The sequence below is a fragment of the Phragmites australis genome, chromosome 1 (assembly GCF_958298935.1).
Source record: "Phragmites australis chromosome 1, lpPhrAust1.1, whole genome shotgun sequence".
Taxonomy (NCBI): Eukaryota; Viridiplantae; Streptophyta; class Magnoliopsida; order Poales; family Poaceae; genus Phragmites; species Phragmites australis.
In genome coordinates this window covers 5,342,392-5,360,129 of record NC_084921.1, presented here as the reverse complement: position 1 = coordinate 5,360,129, position 17,738 = coordinate 5,342,392, and the positions used below count along the sequence as shown (strand labels likewise).

General features: G+C 47.1%; 1 protein-coding gene and 2 long non-coding RNA genes across 3 annotated transcripts; 2 read left to right on the top strand and 1 right to left on the bottom strand.

The window, feature by feature from the left end:
• Nucleotides 1-128: 128 nt before the first annotated feature.
• Nucleotides 129-4,343, bottom strand: LOC133886934 (pyruvate decarboxylase 1-like). Its single transcript, XM_062326877.1, has 6 exons — nt 3,769-4,343; nt 2,031-2,194; nt 1,282-1,932; nt 837-954; nt 561-749; nt 129-489 (listed from the first exon to the last, which is right to left on the bottom strand). The coding sequence occupies exons 1-6, from the start codon at nt 4,255-4,257 to the stop codon at nt 319-321; spliced, it is 1,782 nt and encodes a 593-aa protein (XP_062182861.1). The 5' UTR covers nt 4,258-4,343; the 3' UTR covers nt 129-318.
• An 8,789-nt stretch (nt 4,344-13,132) lies between these two features.
• LOC133887156 (uncharacterized) lies at nt 13,133-13,876 on the top strand. Its single transcript, XR_009903527.1, has 2 exons — nt 13,133-13,524; nt 13,697-13,876. It is a non-coding gene; the product is annotated as an uncharacterized LOC133887156 (long non-coding RNA).
• A 1,674-nt stretch (nt 13,877-15,550) lies between these two features.
• On the top strand, nt 15,551-16,761 carry LOC133887151 (uncharacterized). The gene is made up of 3 exons (XR_009903526.1): nt 15,551-15,625; nt 15,755-16,055; nt 16,493-16,761. It is a non-coding gene; the product is annotated as an uncharacterized LOC133887151 (long non-coding RNA).
• Nucleotides 16,762-17,738: the final 977 nt, after the last annotated feature.

Here is a 17,738-nt window from a genome sequence, read left to right as displayed (position 1 = left end):
TTTCCCAAAAGGGTTTTTCACGTAAAAATCGTATCTCGTATTCGATCCTATCGTGCTTTATTTATAACAATGCACATGTTGGACTAACCCATGAAACTTTACAGAAGTTGTAAAGAAACCGACACAAATTGTTAGTTGACTAAAAACACCAAAAATCGATTTCAGATTTGTTGGCAACAATACAGCTATGCAAGCATCAGTTGATTACATGGATACTTTATTCAGAGATCAACGACATCTCCTTCTCTGAACTTTTAGCTATGGACATCAAACAGGATGATGACCGATTCCCCGTGCAAGCGAGGGGGTCTGATGAACTCACTGAGGATTCGGTGGACGGCTATTTGCCGCGGAAACCCTAGAGCCCCACTCGAGAAGCTCTTTGCTAGTGTCATCCTTGTGCACGATGACTTCTATGAAGCACAAGCAGTCCTTCTTAGGTCCCAGAGCTGCCTCAATTGCCTCCTTCAGCTCCTCCTCAGTTCGAACCTGCAAGTACAAAATGTAAAATGTCATTGCAATGCGGCATTTGTGCCAGACTTCACAATACAGTTGCCAACCTTTGCTGTGTAGCACTTGCCCTCGCCATTGTGGAATGCTTCCACCAAACCAGTGTAGTTCCAGTTCTTGATAACATTGTAAGGACCGTCATGGATCTCCACCTCAATGGTGTACCCTCCATTGTTTATGAGAAATATGATGCTGTTCTGTCCCCACCGGAGCATCGTCGACACTTCTTGTGCCGCCACCTGAATTTCAGTCAAATTAATTTCTCGTTCGCTGCATATTTTGTTAGAAATCCAAATAAAAAATAAAAAACTTTGATTGTTTCATACCTGAAAGCTGCCATCTCCAGTGCAGGCAATGACACGCTTATCTTTAGCAGCCTGTGCGTATCCCAGAGTTGCACCCACTGACCAGCCAATTGATCCATATTGCATCTGAAATTCGTACCTGGTGAAAGAAAATAATGTCTAGTTACTAACACACCGCACAGAAAACATCTTAACACACTGATGAAAATATTGACATAACTACAATCTAATAGTCAATACTTTTACAAGAAAGCAGCTAATAATATTGAATTTGTAGTACGCTCAGAAAATCAGAACAAGATTCCTTAATTTTTCATCCCACTAGGCCTACATCAGCAGTACCAAAATAGCCATTGATGTTACTAATTACCACCCACCAAACCAAGGATTTTGGAAGAAACTGACAGGTACATATTGCATCGCTACAACATATAACACCCAAACTTTGATTTCAACAGGAGCTTACCCACAGCCTTCCGGTAGCTTCAGCTTCTGGCAATTAAACCACGAGTCCCCAGTCTCTGCAATGACAGCCGAGCTGCCAGACAACATTCTCTGAATATGCTTGAAGAGTATGTTCACTCTCAACGGCTCTCCAGGTTCAGATGCAAGTGGTTCGCCCTGAGGCACAAAAATTCGACGATAGTTCTCATATGCAGCAGTGTTCTTCTTCAGGCGGGTTGCAAGTGCATGCAGGAAGTCCTTCATCAGGACACACCCAAACGCAGGGCCATGTCCGATCACCACCCGTTCTGGTTGGACAATGATGGCCTTCTCCTTCTTCAAGAGTAGCGAGTATCCAACCGAGCTGTAGTCATTGAATATGGGACCAGCAAATAGATAGGCATCAGCAGACTCGACGATTTCAGCACAGAACGGAGTGCTCACAGCACCCCAATATGTGCCAATAAACCTAGGGTGATGCTCTGGAACAAGCCCCTTTGCAGAAGGCATCACCGCGACAGGATAGCCACATGTATCTGCCAGCTCTACAAAGGCTTTGGATGCTTTGGCCACCCTCATCTTTGGTCCACCAACAAGCACTGGCTTGACTGCTTTGTTCAAGAACGCCACAGCGGCTTCCACTGCTGCCTCCAGGTTCTTCTGGTTCGATAGTCTGCAAATTGAACAATTTATCCACATGAGCAATACCAAAATGATTGTCGCCTCGCCTTTCTTACGCACATATAAAAGCCTGCCAAGTTTCCAACATACCTTGGGGAGAGGAAGAAAGGGACAGGATGGCGGCTAAAGGTAGGATGAGGAATCGAAGGGAGATTGCAGCTGATGCTGATGTAAACAGGCTTGCTCTCCTTAAGTGCCGTAGAGATGGCAGTGTCAATCTGTTCATGTGCGTCTTCCAAGTTGTTCACCACTGCCTGTGATATATAAACAAAAAGGGTATCATACCTTAGCAAAATGGTCATATTAATCTTCTGTCTTTTCCTCTATTTTTCCCCCACAGGAGCAAATGTCATAGCTTGAATCATGGAATATTCACCAAAGGTAAAAGGGTTTTGGTTACTAAATGGCTTAATCTGCTGTGGCACTTCAATGTACCTATTTAACTGTTTACTCACAAGTCTCCTAGCCATCTATTGCTAGAAGTCCAAAAATAATAGTTCATCAAGTAAAAGACAAAGCATTGTAAAAATTCTACCCGAAGTCACTAGACATGGCTGCAAATGATATTGTTCTTCGATTAAAGATATGGCACGGAGAGAAAATGAAGGGTTTTTAATGCATATATTTATGCAGAATACCAAAAAAGACTATAACAGTAAACAATCTCCACAACGGGCTACCACCGGCTTCCATTATCAGGAATAACGGAAGTACAAAGTTAAGTATGGCATAACAACCACAACTAGATAACAGTAAACAGTTACCAGTATAGTCTAAGAAAGCTCATTTGAAGTTTGAAACTGAAAAACGCGTGAAACACATGAGATTATATCCAAGAATTTGACCAATTCATTGAAAAGATCAAATGGCAGAGTATTTGGTTCTAGCATCGCAGTTTCTACGCAACACAGATGAACAGTCAGCTCAGAAATGCAATGGTGCACGGTAACTGATACACTGTAAATTCCTCGTACTGAATGGCCTTCCATTAGTACTGAAGCGGTATCGCATGGAAGGGTTTGCGAATAAAATCCATGATTGGAGCAACTATTAAGAATTCAGAGTCATAAACTCCAATAATCAATCATAAACTACAACCCCCGTAGCAAACCAACATGTTAAAAGAGAAGACGAATTCTAGAGCGAATTCCTAATGGACATCAACATATAAACTCTGACCTTAACTTCTGAAACAATAAGGCAGTAATATCCCTCAAATCAAGTAACATTCCGCAACTACCCAACTTCTTTAAGTTACCACAGTAGCAAAATATGCAGGAAGCTATTGATTGCATCAAAATTCTTAAAAAATCAGGGTCATTTTGACAATAAAGAAGCAATATCTTTACTATATAAAACACGAATCGTTTCCACGTCATCTCTTCTCATACTCTCCTCTCATATAATAAAAATCCCATAAATTTGAATAATTTACTAATTTTTACTATCCACTCTCATCCTTTAGTCTTTCGCTTTGTTACTAACTACGGATATGAGACCTGTTTTACTAACAAAAATAAATTAATTAATTAAGAAGAAAATTAGTGTATAATCTCATTCTTCTTTTTCGGATCCGATCTGAAATCAAACTATGTATCACTTCTGACGTATTTATTCGAGAGTGCTACCATTACATATTCATATCTTCTTACCTCGAATTTATACTTAATATTACTATATTTAATATTTATATTTTTGTTACGTAACACTTAACTAGTTTCACCTAAATATCAACGTACACAGACGCAACTTGAAAAGAGGAGGAAAAGTGGGTCCAACAGTGAACACGTACTAGCTTCCAGAATTAAAAACAAAAAATAGGAATTACCTGATAGCACGTGACAGTCTGGAAGCACCTGAGCTCCTGCGTGAAATCGGGCAGGCCGATGGTGTGGTGCAGGATCCTGTTGCTCCCGTAGTCGTTGCTGTTGGGTCCCCCGACAATACAAATCACGGGCAGGTTCTCGCTGAAGGCGCCGGCGACGGCGTTGATGGCGCTGAGCCCGCCGACGGTGAAGGTGACCGCGCACGCGCCCACCCCGCCGCCGCGCGCCCGCGCGTACCCGTCGGCGGCGTAGGCCGCGTTGAGCTCGTTGCAGCACCCCACGAGGCGCACACCGGTCGAGCCCTCGGCCTCGAGCTCGTCGAGCAGCGTGAGGTTGAAGTCCCCCGGCACCGTGAAGACGTCCCGGGCCCCCACCTCCGCCAGGCGACGGGCCAGGTGGCGCCCCAGCGTGGCGTCCTGCCCCAGCGCGGCGGAGGAGGGGGCCGACGCGGCGTCCGAGGCGGACGGTACGGAGCCGATGGCGGTGTCCATGACGCGCGGCGGCGGCGGTGGCGGCAGAGACAAGGTTCGTGCGAACAAGTTGGTTTGCCTCGCCGGTGCGTCGCCGCGTCGGACGATTTGGAGGCTAGTGGAACGGTGGAGCCGAGCCAGTAGACGGACGCCATTTATAGTGGGCTTGGATGGGCCCGACGTGTCAGCGACGTTACTGAAACAGCTGGGGTTCGGTTTTTTCTTGGAGAGGAATTTGTGCCTGACAAGTGGGGTCTTGTGGAGTTCTAGGAGTGGACTTTTTGCTAGAGACGAGACGACGCAAGGGTCAGGCTGCAATCCAGGGGCGCCTCGTTGCAGGTTTATGCCACTGTTCAATTGCCGCTTCGGTTTTTGCCATTGCTTTTTAATTATTACGTTTGTGTCACTAACTCGTAAAAAAAATTTGGTTCATGCTATTGGTTTGCGTGTTTAGACCGAAAAAATTATTCAATTTATGCTACTAGTTTGCTCTAATTAGCCAGTGTATGAGCCTATTAAGTTTTGAAACTAATAACACGAACTGAATAATTAAAAAAAGATAATAAAATTTAAAATTGTAATTGACACGATGGTATAAACCTAAATTTCTCTTGCCAACGAGAAAGCTGGACACTCTGGGAATTGTTTGTGCCCCAAAACAAACAACTGGCCCACGAGTAGGACACGTGAAACAAATGTGTGCTGTTTCATTCGATGACAGTAGAGGAGTAGAGAGGGTACTAGGTCATCTTCTTTTAGTCAGCAGGCAGCAGCAGCATGCTGTGTGCGACACGAGTGATTGGTAGGGTTCATCGTGCTTCTGGTTTTGTTTGGCGCCCGTCGTTTCTGCACTGAGCTGCAGAATAATCTTTCTAGAACTGATGGTCGGAGAAAACCCGTGGAATTGCTTAAGGACGTCTGTGTTGTTGACTAAAGAACTGCGCTGCGTGCACGTACTAGAACTAGAACGGTCTTCTTTTGCTCGAGCATTTCTATTTCCTCGCAACATGCGGCATATATACACATGTCTGTTTCCAAGGCCGTAGTGACACTGGAAGCTACCTGCCGCACTCACGTCCGGGTTTAGCTCGGGTTATTGGATTTCTTTAGATCAGCCTCAAACGCCATTGAATCGTAATGGAAACGTGACATACTCGTCGTTTGCAGAGCTGGAGGCTCTGTTGATCTTTTTAATATGTGTATGTATAGGTTGTAGGTCTAAGATATGTAAGATATAATATGAATTCAGATATTGTAGTTTGTACCATTAACTAAAAAGACCTACCTGCCGCTGGCCGGCCTAACCAATATGATCCTTTATATCATATACTTACGTGAGCGAAAACTGACGTGTCGGTGTCGCGGCCCTCGCCATGCATCCTCAAGAAAAAAGGCGCCTTGTCACGGTCGGATTATCTAGCTACCTGCCCTGCCTTTCTCACCGCAAGCAGTGAGCAGAACCAAATCCAATCCTCGTGTGAGGAATGGATCAAACGCACGGTTACCTTTGGGCCACGCCAGCCCTGGTCCTTACTAATTTAGCGGCATTTCTGCATTGCAAGCCATCTACATGAAGAAGAAAGCTTTCTACCAGCGCAGAAAAATGCGGCCTTGGTATCTTCTCCTAACACGGATTCCCCATGTCATGTCAGGACGATTGCAATTGCGAATCCGGCACCAAATCCCAGTCCAGCGAAAAGGAACAATATAACATCTACTGATTTCTTCTCCAAATAATGTAGCGACTCGAGTCGATGTAGAATCTCTCCTGAAGGATCATTCGAAGAGAGGTTTAGCGACTCGAGTTGATGTAGAGCACCAAGTTGAGATGGAACCGTTCCAGTGAGGATATTGTGTGACATGTTCAGCTCACTGAGTAGGAAAACATCCCCAATTGACTCAGCAATGGCACCATGGAACGCATTATCCGAAACATCGATGGCTACAAGGGTCCCCAAAATCTTAGTTCAAACTCACCTTCATACCCTTTATTTGTGATTGCAGTGGTAAAATGATATGTTGCAAAATAAGACTGAAATTCCATCGACAATGCCTCGTTAGCAGATTTGGCCATATGGGTTTCATGGTTTTAAACCACTCATTTGGTAATGTGGTAGAGAAATTATCTGAAGCCAAATCAAATATTCGTAGATTCATGAACTTGCAACTGTTTTCATCTCCTAAAATAGAAGGGCCCACCTTCCCCACAAACATATTGGACTTCAGGAGAAGGACTTGAAGTTTAGGAAGCATACTCATCCAACATGGAAAAGAATCATTGACAAGATCTCTGCAAGCAACTAGAGATCTTGGTAGTTGTCCTTCGATCTGGTTGCGAATAAAATCTAATGCTTGCAATGCACAGCCTGGCTTCATATTTTGTTGTAACTCTCCATGTTGGCTATTTCTTTTCAAGTTACTTGCTGAATCGATGTCCTCCATTAAACAAGATGGGATGGAGCGAGAGATCAAGGAGTTCCAGGCTCCTTGCATCACAAATCGGTGGTGGGATTTCTCCAGAGAGGCTGTTTCTAGAGGCCTTGAAATAGGAAATGCTGCTAAGATGAGAACCAAAATTAAGGGGAATGGATGAGAACTGGTTGTTTGAGCAATCAAGAATCTTGGTTTCTGGTCCTGGTATAGGTATGGGCCCTTCGAATAGGTTAAAACTGAGATCAATAAGAGCTATATCAATCGAATTAATAGAGTCATATCCTATACTGTTGAATTTGTTGTGTGATAAGTTCAGAACTGACATGTAGTTCCAAGTTTCACATGCCCATTGAGGTGTAGCACCATGGTTTTGATTGTCTGAAAGGTCAAGATATTGACACATGACGCATATGCCTCAAGGCACTAGGGAACTCGGATATGTTACAAGCTGCTGGGTACAAAGCGTCCATCTGATTGACGGCTGAAGAATCTTACTCGTCTACTACTACAGTGAGTTTATTGTTTGATAGGTTTAAACTAAATAGGTTTGGTAATTTCCAGGATGAGCTGAGTTCCACTGTACCAAGGATGTTGTTAATTTGAATGAAGATATAAGACTTCTAGTTGAGTTAGGTTAAATATCTGCGGAGGTAGTGTGCCAGAAAATTTGCAATTGTATAATTGTAATCTAGTTAGGTTCTTGAGAGAAGTACCTATGGAATAAGATGCCTCTCCAGATAAGCCACAGTCCGAGAATTGGAGCTGTACCAAGGACGTTAAATTTGCAATCCAAGATGGTGTTGCCCCTACTATACCAGCCCCAGATACCTCTAATGATCGAGCTTAAGGATCTTAGCTCGCCAATTAACAAGGGAAGCTCTTGGGGGAAGTCAGCTGCTGCAAGACCCAATTTGTTCAAGGACTTGAGATTGTAAGAGAGGAGAATGCTCGAGTTTTTCTATTGACAGTGTGCTGGTACATATACAAGTGCCGAAGCACTGCAGACCATACGCCTGTAACTGAAGACCTGAAAGCTAGGATCAGCTGAAGACCAGGATGTGGCCGTTTCCTATACAACAGACTAACGGTTTCAGCTGATCCCTATCTACCGATCGTGCAGTTGAAGACTTGGTCGCTGACACCCCCCCCCCTCAGTTAAAGCATCGGTCGACCGGATGCACAAACTGTTCCCTGAAGTCATTGAACAATGGCGTCGGTAGCCCCTTCGTCATTATGTCGGCGAACTGCTGACGAGTAGGGATCTGCAGTACCTTGAACTGACCGAGAGCCACCTTCTCCCTCACGAAGTGTATGTCGAGCTCGACATGCTTTGTTCGTCGATGATGCACCGGGTTTTCAGAAAGATACACCGCTGAGACGTTGTCGCAGTAGATCACCGTGGCTTTGTCAACGAGGACATGTAGTTCCCGAAGTAGGTTCCGTAGCCAGCAGCACTCCGGGGCGGCGTTCGCCACGGCCCTGTATTCAGCTTCGGCGCTAGACCAGGAGACCGTGGATTGGCGCTTTGAGGACCACGATACCAGCGAGTCGCCGAGGAAGACGCAGTACCCCGATGTCGAACGTCGGGTGTCCGGGCACCCAGCCCAGTCAGCATCGGAGTATGCCTTGAGTTCAGTCGATGGAGTCACCGAGATCCGCACGCCGTGGTTGATGGAGCCGCGGAGGTATCGGAGGATGCACTTGACGAGGCTCCAATGCACATCATGTGGAGCATGCATGTGGAGGCACGCCTGGTTCACAGCATAGGCGATGTCCGGACGCGTGAGTGTGAGGTATTGGAGTGCGCCGGTGATGCTGCTGTAGAACGTGCCGTCCGTCGCTGGCTGGCCGTCGTTGGCAGACAGCTTCGGCTTGGCCTCCACTGGAGTTGACGCCGGCTTGCAGTTGGCCATGCCCGCGCGTTCCAGAATGTCCTCGGTATACTGTGCCTGGTTGAGAAAGAAACCAGTGGCATCACAACGAACCTGAACGCCGAGGAAGAAGTGGAGGTCGCCGAGGTCCTTGATCGCAAAAGCCTGGCGTAGCTGTTCGACGACGTGGCGCAGTAGAGATGATGTCGATGCAGTAAGTATGATGTCATCAACGTAGACGAGGATGTACGCCATGTGCTCGCCGCGTTTATAGACGAACAAGGAGCTGTCGGAGCCCGTTGCAGTGAAGCCCATGCGGCGAAGATGGTTGCCGAGTCGCTGGAACCACGCCCGTGGCGCCTGCTTGAGCCCGTAGAGGGACTTGATAAGCAGGCAAACATGATCAGGGCGTGAGGAGTCGACGAAGCCTGCGGGTTGATGACAGTAGACGCGTTCGGCGAGGTCGCCGTGCAAGAACGCGTTCTTGACGTCGAGTTGATGGGCCGGCCACCACCGAGTGGCCGCGAGATGGAGCACCGTGCGAATGGTCGCTGGCTTCACCACCGGAGAGAATGTCTGATGAAAGTCGACGCCGGGACGTTGGGAGAACCCGCGAACAACCCATCGTGCTTTGCGTCGCTCCAGCGTGCCGTCGGGGTTGAGCTTGTTCTTGAATAGCCACTTCCCGGTGATGACATTGACGTGAGGTGGTCGTGGCACAAGCGTCCATGTGCCGTTGGCCTGCAGGGCGTCGAATTCGGCTTGCATCGCCGCGAGCCATGCTGAATCGCGAAGAGCAGCACGAACGGAAGAAGGCGGCGATGTGGGCGCAGTTGTCGTCGCGACATGCGCATACTTGGGATTCGGCATGTGAATCCCAGCCCGCGCACGCGTGACCATAGGATGTCGAGTAGGCGCTGATGGAGACGTTCCTGAAGGCCCAGAAGGCGACACCACGGGCTGAGGGCTCGACGTCGCAGGGTTGAGTGCTGGTGCCGACGGCGTCGGGCTGCCCGGGTCCGCGAGTGGCGACGGCGGCGGAGTCACGGGCGGCATGTCGGGTTGGTGTGGCGTCGAGGCGTCCACAGCAGCTGGTGACGGGGCCTCAGGTGAATGAGTACCCACCGCTGGAGCGTCGATGGCGAGCATCCGCGCGTGACGTCGAGGTTGTCGCGGTCCGGTAGGGATCTGGATCATGTCAGGTATGCACGGTGGGCACTGACGAGCTGCAGATGGAGGCGACGTGGCGTCCTGCGCAAAGGGAAAACACGACTCGTCGAAGTAGACGTGACGAGATATTAGCACACGCTTGGTGACCGGGTTATAGCACTTGTAGCCCCGTTGATCTAACGGATAACCGAGGAAGATGCAGCGGACAGATCGCGGCGCTAATTTGTGTGGGGCTGTTGCAGCGGCGTTTGGATAGCAAAGACACCCGAAAACGCGAAGGTGGTTGTAGTCCGGCGGAGCACCGAACAGGAGTTCGAAGGGTGTGGCGTTGGCGCGCGGCCGGCATGGCCGGCGATTGAGCAGATAGGTTGACTTCGCAAGCGCATCAGGCCAGAAGGTGGGGGGACTGAGGCCTGGAATAGAAGAGAGCGGAGGCCATCATTGAGCGTGCGAAGAACCCGTTCTGCGCGTCCGTTCTGCTGGGAGGTGTATGGGCACGTGAGGCGAAGAGCAATGCCGTGCGTGGTGAAGAACGCGCGTGACGCCGAGTTGTCAAATTCTTTGCCATTGTCGGTTCGGAAGCACATGATTGGAACCTGGAATTGAGTGCGCACAAAAGCATGGAAGGATATGAGAGTAGGCAGGACGTCGGATTTGTGCCGCAAGGGAAAGGTCCAAGCGTAGTGGGAGAAATCATCCAAGACGACAAGATAGAATTTGAAACCTGAATTGCTCATTATAGGTGAGGTCCACACATCACAATGCAGAAGTTGAAAAGGAAACTGGGAAACATTAGTGGACTCGCTAAATGGCAACCGGACATGTTTGCCTAGACGACAGGCATGACATGTATGGCGGCCGGACTTAGAACAGGAGAACCCGATGGACTGCGACAGATGCTTGAGCGTGGCGTGGCCAGGGTGTCCAAGCCGCGCATGCCAGAGCGAGCTGTCGTGCGAGGCAAGGAAGGCAGCCGATGAACGCGCCGTCGCACCCGGTTGATGGCGAAGAGGATAGAGATCGCCCGACGAATCACATCAGAGCAGAGCCGTCCTGGTGCGAAGGTCCTTGATGGAGAAGCCCCAGGGATCAAATTCAACAGAAACGGAATTGTCACGAGTTAGAGCACGAACTGAAATAAGATTTTTAACTAACTGAGGAGCAATTAGAACATTGCGAAGTTGCAGAGGGGAAGAAGAGGTGGGGATAGAAGTGGTGCCGGTGCACTGAGCCGGGAGGAATTGGCCATTGCCGACAACAATGTGACGATGAACAGTAGAGGTGGGAGGAGTGCTGAGTATACAATAATTTGACGCCATGTGTGCCGTGGCGCCCATGTCAAGGAACCAGTCACTGCCGCCACCGTTAGAGTTGTTGATGGACATGCCGTTGAGGGCGGAGTAGAGGCCGGTCGGTATGGAACCTGTGTTGCCGGCGTAGAGGTCGGCATCGGGGTGGGTTGGCGGAGCGGAGAGAGCCACCATGGCCTGAGGCGGGCTGACGCCGGGTCGAGAGCCGAGGACACCCGGCCGCCATGTGTTCAGGGGCCAGGCCTGGACGACGCCTTTGCCACGGATTGTACGCCGACGCCCACTGTGGTGGGGGAGCCGCGACCGGGGGTGCAGAGGGGCCGCCGGAACCTGACGCCTGTTCGCCAGGGGCACCCTGACGGTTGCGAGAGTCAGACGCCTTGCGCTTCTTGCGGCGATCACCGCCGCCGGAGGATGGCGCCTGGGATGGAGCCTGGGGTGGAGGGGCGGGCTTGGACCCGGCAGGGGTGTTGGCGGCCACAAGGAGCGCCGTCTGCGCCTCCATCTGAAGCGAGTGCCGGATGCGGTTCTCCTCCTGCATCAAGTATGAACGCGTGTAGAGAAAGGTGGGCGGCGGCGACATGGTGGAGAGAACGGCGATAGCCTGACTGAACTTGTTGTTCAGTCCGCGCAAGGTGTTGATGACGAGCGCCGGATCGGAGACGGCGGCGTCGCAATCGTAGAGGGTGTCGGCGAGGCACTTGAGTTGACCGCAGTACTCACTGATCGACATGTCGCCCTGGAAGAGGCTGTGGAACTCCTGCTGGGCGTACACCGCGCGCTGGAGGCTGTTGTCGAGGAACTGCCCGGTGATCGCCGTCCAGGCGGTGTAGGCCGAGCTTCGAGGTTTGTAAACGTCGTTTCAGATCTCCTTGGACACGGTGGAGTAGAGCCAAGAGACGATGCAGGAGTCGATCTGGAGCCACTCGGGGTCATCGATCATGGCGGCGGCGTCGACGTGGTTGACGAGGCCGAACTTCTTGAAGGTGAGTTCAAAGAAGGATCGCCACTGCCGGAAGTTGCCGTCGTCCGCGTTGAGGGTGACGGGAACATGGATGTGGATGTTGAGCAGCACAATTGTGGAAGCTGGAGGTGGGACTGGATCGGGCATGGCGAACGGATTGGTGTTCACGGACGAAGAAGAACCAGTGGGGCTCGCCATGGCTAGGAGCAGCGGAAGCAAGGGTTTGGATCAGGAAGAAGAAAGCTGATACCATGCAAGAGAGGAGAATGCTCGAGTTTTTCTATTGACAGCGTGCCGGTACATATACAAGTGCCTAAGCACTGCAGGCCATACGCCTGTAACTGAAGACCTGAAAGCTAGGATCAGCTGAAGACCAGGATGTGGTCGTTTCCTATACAACAGACTAACGGTTTCAGCTGATCCCTATCTACCGAGGAGGCGAGGGGCCGACTCGCCGTCGCCTGGTTCTGGATCCAGGAGGCACCGAGGCAAGAGCCCCATCCGCTGAGTGGCCGCCGCGCTTCGCTTCTCCACTTCTCCAGTAAACGCCTGCCCGTGAGGCCGTGACCGTCCGTGACTCCGTGAGCTCATGAGGCGTGAGGTGAGGCCGTGACCCCAGCCCCCAAGAGTCCCTAAGATATCAAGTTATCAACAAGCAGATAAATCAAAGCTCAATAGCTCATCATATGTACTCCGAACTCGGCCCTAAGCCCCTAATTTTATATCATGTTCATAGTATAAGTAGAGATTTAGAGTTACTCAAAGTCTCAACTCTCAATCCCACCCTTTGTTGCAGGAAAATATATTGCAAGCTCTAGTATAACTGACGAAGATAGAAGAATTGCAACTCTTAGATTATTTGAGGAAAATATATTGCAAGCTCCCTTTGTGTGTTTTTTTTATCCGGTTATGTCTTTAGGCATAGGCTCCACATTTGATTCCTTGTCTGTTTTGTAGGGAATATGAGTCCCCGTCTGCCTCAAGGAATCGCTGAAATGGATAGAGAATTTGAGGAGTTGGCCGCCGATGCAACCATGGCTGGAAGGGAGCAACTGACCATTGCGACAAGTACTATTCTTTCCGAATCCTATTGTCTTGACTAAGTTCATTAAATATTGCAAGCTGATGACTGCAATGTGTGGCATCTAAGGAAATTAGGATAATACCATGCAGTTCAAATACTGATAATCTTGCTTAATCTGATTCTGATTGATTACATAATTCTGTTAAATCCTGTAATTATGGTTCTGTTTCTTCTAGATGCAATATCAATTTCTGCAGATGCATGGTGTCAATGTAATTATGGTTGTTGACTTCCATTTTTCTCCGTTCCCAAACATATATATGTTGTTGGCTGTTCCTTTGTTTCTACACAATCAGATTGCATTGCAATAAGTTTTCTGATGTTAATTAACTATAAGCTTGTGGTAACCTGACTTTTCATTCTGCTGTCTGTTCCTTTGTTTTTACACAATCAGAAAAGTTGGTTGCAATCACGTGGAAAGGGCATCACAAAAAAGCCCAAACATTTCTGGCAAAGGTAATCCAAGTTCTTTTTTCAAAACTTGGGCACTGAACAATAGGAAATTATGTCTCCTTATCAATCTGTAGTTTACTGCATTTTTCTTATGCTATTTTATACAGGTTTCGTTGCTTGAAGTTGTACACATGTTTCAACAATTTTTACTCAGTTGGGTTTCCTTTCTTTTCAGGTTTACATGTATGGAAGATCTCCTTGTAGCAGTTGTTAATGTCTAGAATGTACTGTATATGATCCTTTTCTAGTGCTCAAATGTGATACCCATCATGTCCTATGTAAGCTATGTAAACATGAATGTGCTATGTAAACATGAATGTGAAGTTGTATTTGTCAAAGTTGAATCTGGATGTGATGTATCTGCCTTGTCTAGTGAATTTTGAATTTATTATGTGATGGTATGAAATGCAGTGATATATATATATATATATATATATATTGTTTTGAATTGTAGCGATTTTTGGAAACGAAATCAATATATATATATATCCCTTTGCCGAGTGTAAACACTCAGCAAAGAGTAAGGGTTTGCCGAGTGTATTACTTAGACACTCGGCAAACCGGCCGTTACGGCCCTGCTGCCGTTTAGTCGCTTTTTTTTGCCGAGTATCGGATTCGACTCTCGGCAAAGAGTTTGCCGAGTGCGCGATAGAAAACACTCGGCTAACGGCTGTTTGCCGGCACTGTGTACGCCGACAGCTGTTTGCCGAGTGTTACACTCGACAAACACTTTGCCGAGTGTTTTTAAGCCTTCGCCGTGTGCCCTAGGCACACGGCAAAGTACCGAAATCCGGTAGTGATGGGAAGTCAGATATTAAAAAAAAGGTCCAAGGTGGTACACACATGTATATGTGAAGTCATATATTTAAAAAAGAGTTAAAGTTGGATCTTTCTATCTATTTGCCTGGTACTCACACACAACCGAATTGGATATAGTCTTTCTCGGTAATGAGGTCTATATATTAAAAAGTACATGACTAAATTCTTCATTGCTTCTTTGTTGTCGTCGACCTGCAGTGGTGATGCATCATCGAAAGTTCTGTTTGTTTGGTTTTCTTGCTGGGATTTTATGATCTGTGACGACGTGCATTGGTTGTGCAAATCTGACAGATTGGTTGTCTTGCTGTGATTTCGTGATAATCTACATTGGTTGTGCGTTACGGAAGATCAAATCTGTCAATTTGTCTTTGTCAGGTTGGTTCTAGTGCCGGGCTATAATAATCTCACCTCTTTTGAAATTAATTGTTGGGTTTTTTCTGCCTGCGCTGTCATCATCTGCGTGCTCTGGTATAGTTTCTTAATCAGCTGGTCTTCTGTTTTTTTGTCTTACATTATATTGCTTTAGTGCCACCATCTGGCTGTTGTAGCATCGGTATATCTTGCACATGCAAGTTTAGTTATTAATTAATTAAAAGATGAACAGCCAAAAAGTAGAGTTCATAAGAATTTAGATTTAAAAGTGGTTATAATTTATTATAAAAAGATGCAAATCTACTTATTCCAAAGAATAAGAGAAGCTCGCGGCACTACTTCGATCGTTTTCAAGAGTCAGGATCATCATATATATGTCTATCCTATCCAGTTGCATGCTCACATTTATTAATTTGCCCCTCATGTATACCACTACTGCTGGGGTACGTACTCTCTCCAACAATAATGCATTCGATCATAAACCCCGGCCACGAGAGGAGACGATATATATATATATATATATATATATAGATAGATAGAGAGAGAGAGAGAGAGAGAGAGAGAGAGAGAATGAGAGAGAGAGAGAGAGAAAGAGAGAGAGAGAGAGAGAGAGAGAGAGAGAGAGAGAGAGAGAGAGAGAGACTAAACGTCTAGTTCTAATATAATCTGAGTACTGAGCGCCATATTGAAGCGTTTTCAAGCATACAAGAATCGCATACCCAATTACCCAAACATATTATTAGAACATAGTGGTATGTTTTGTATTTTTGAATTTACCATTTATATTTTTGTCAATTGTCATGCAATTATTATTTATACATGGTATTTTGCATATGCAGGTTGCCACAATGTAGCGTGTAATCATGTCACAATGGTTGGTGGCTTTTACCTTCGTTAATTGATATTTATCTAGGTACGATGCAATTTTTTCATGTCCTTTGTCTATTTTCATATCTATATGTATTTGTGTCAATAGCATTGTATTTTTAGTAGCACATCTTTAAATTGAAAGGTGATGAAAATTTTGACACTTATAAATTAGCACACTCTTTGTTCAAATCCTGAGTCCGCCACTGGCTGGAGCCACCGCCGTCGGCCTGGGCTGTGCCTCCCTCGCTAGCCTCCCCTATGCCCCCATTTTGCCTCCTCCGGACTGCAGGACCCCAGCACCCGACCCCGCGCCTGGACGCCGTCGCCCAACGACGCCGCTGCCTAACGCCGCCAGCACGGACGACGCGCGACCCAAGCTAGACGCCGCCTCAACTTGCCTGACGTCGCCCCCTCCAAATCCAAAATGTAGGCCCGACGCCGGTTCCCTCCGCCGCACCGTACAGATTCCGAAGGTAACCAACAGCAATGCCCACTTCGCCATCTACTGATGAATGGATGAATTGATCCTTTTTTTCCCTATCTTTTTTTGGTATGAAATGAGGGATTAATTGTTGAACCGATGCAACTGAATTGATGCATGAGTATTGTTTTTTATTGAACTGATGGAAGAATGAAATTGATAACTATGGGTGCAGCACACTTGTTAAAATTGATACTCATGAACTGATGCATGATAACTGATGGAATGAATGAAATTGGTACTCATGAACCGATGCATGGTGCATTTCCTAGATGTAATTCACATGGGAAAAGGCTCCAAAGACCATTGCAAAGTGGGATGCATTTGCGAATAAGGCTTTCATTGAAATATGTGTGGAAGAAGTTAATAGCATTGTTTGATTTTGTTTAGTTCCTAATTGATTTGTTCAATTCCTCTTCGATTTGGCAGTGACTTGAAGAGGATAGAGGAGATTTAGTTACAAGTTCAGAGATGCACTTGATCAGACAATTTCGGAGATGCACAATAGTATTTCTCCTTCAGGTGTTGATGTGCAGACCATAAACTAGTATTGACTGTTCATTTTTTATGTTACCAATAACTCTATTCAGACTCATATAAAGTTTCACTTGTATAAATATTGTGTAAGCAGTGACAAAAATGTGTGTAAAATATCACTGCAAAAATGTGTGTGAAGCTTGTAAAAAATTTACATGAAAAGGTACCTTACATGAAATTACTAATATTTGAAATTTTCCACCCAAAATGTCAAAAATAATGAGAATAATGACATCTATGCTTATTCAACAATCAAAAAAATTATCATTTGATTCATGGGCATACTAGTCATTACATACTCCGAACAAACAATCTTTCGAAAGAAAATCAGGATTGCCACATGATCCACTTATTCAGTCAACGGACTCTCTAGACAGCAGCTTCTCGAGACCCAGCTCCTAAAGAAGCTCCTTAGTGGGGGAAAAAAGCCGTCTCAAATGGGTTGTTGCCTCCAACCTTAGATTGGCCATCACCTCCAGGGCTGCAAGCAAGCTAATAAATAGCGTTTGTAGCAACCGCTATTGCACCCGTTATTGCGGTAGCAGACCCCTATCGCTACCACGTCGAGGAAGCGGGCCGCAATTGAGCTTGTCAGGCCACAATAACGCGTCATTAACTTATGCAGTCTACGACCCGTTAACTTGTGCAAAACCTAGCACTCGAATGACTCCCTAAGCATCAATCGTGAGGAGCCGCCGCCACACGCCCATGCTCCAGACCTCCAATCCAGCCCTCCACAATGCCGCTCACGCCACCGTCTGAGGTTTTGAGCTATTGGCTGCTGTCGTGGTAGAACGACTGCAGACCTACAGCCCTCCAGGAACTCCCCGGCCGTTGCCCATCAGCACCGAGTGCTGTGCTGCCCGTGCAGCCGCACGCCTGCGCCACCATCCAGCGCCCTGCCTACCTGTGTCCAGCGGCCTCCTCGTTAGCCCAACTGCTCCAGACCTTCAATCCCTATGCAGATGGTTCAAGTGACAGTGAGAATAGTGAGGTTAGTGCTTCGGGCGATGATGACGAATGATGAGAGGATGGTTCTTGTTCTCTTCATGGATGATTGAACTTCAACTTAATCTATTGTGTGCCTCTTGTCATATTGTGATATAGAATGAGAGAAACTTATTGTTATATGTTCGTA

Bases quoted from the DNA above. Each gene is read 5' to 3' on its own strand.
- LOC133886934 (XM_062326877.1), bottom strand. From the start codon at position 4,257: ATGGACACCGCCATCGGCTCCGTACCGTCCGCCTCGGACGCCGCGTCG. The intron at 2,195-3,768 runs GTAATTCCTATT...TATATATCACAG, and splicing joins AGACTGTCACGTGCTATCAG to GCAGTGGTGAACAACTTGGA. The intron at 750-836 runs GTATGAAACAAT...ACTGAAATTCAG, and splicing joins CTGGAGATGGCAGCTTTCAG to GTGGCGGCACAAGAAGTGTC.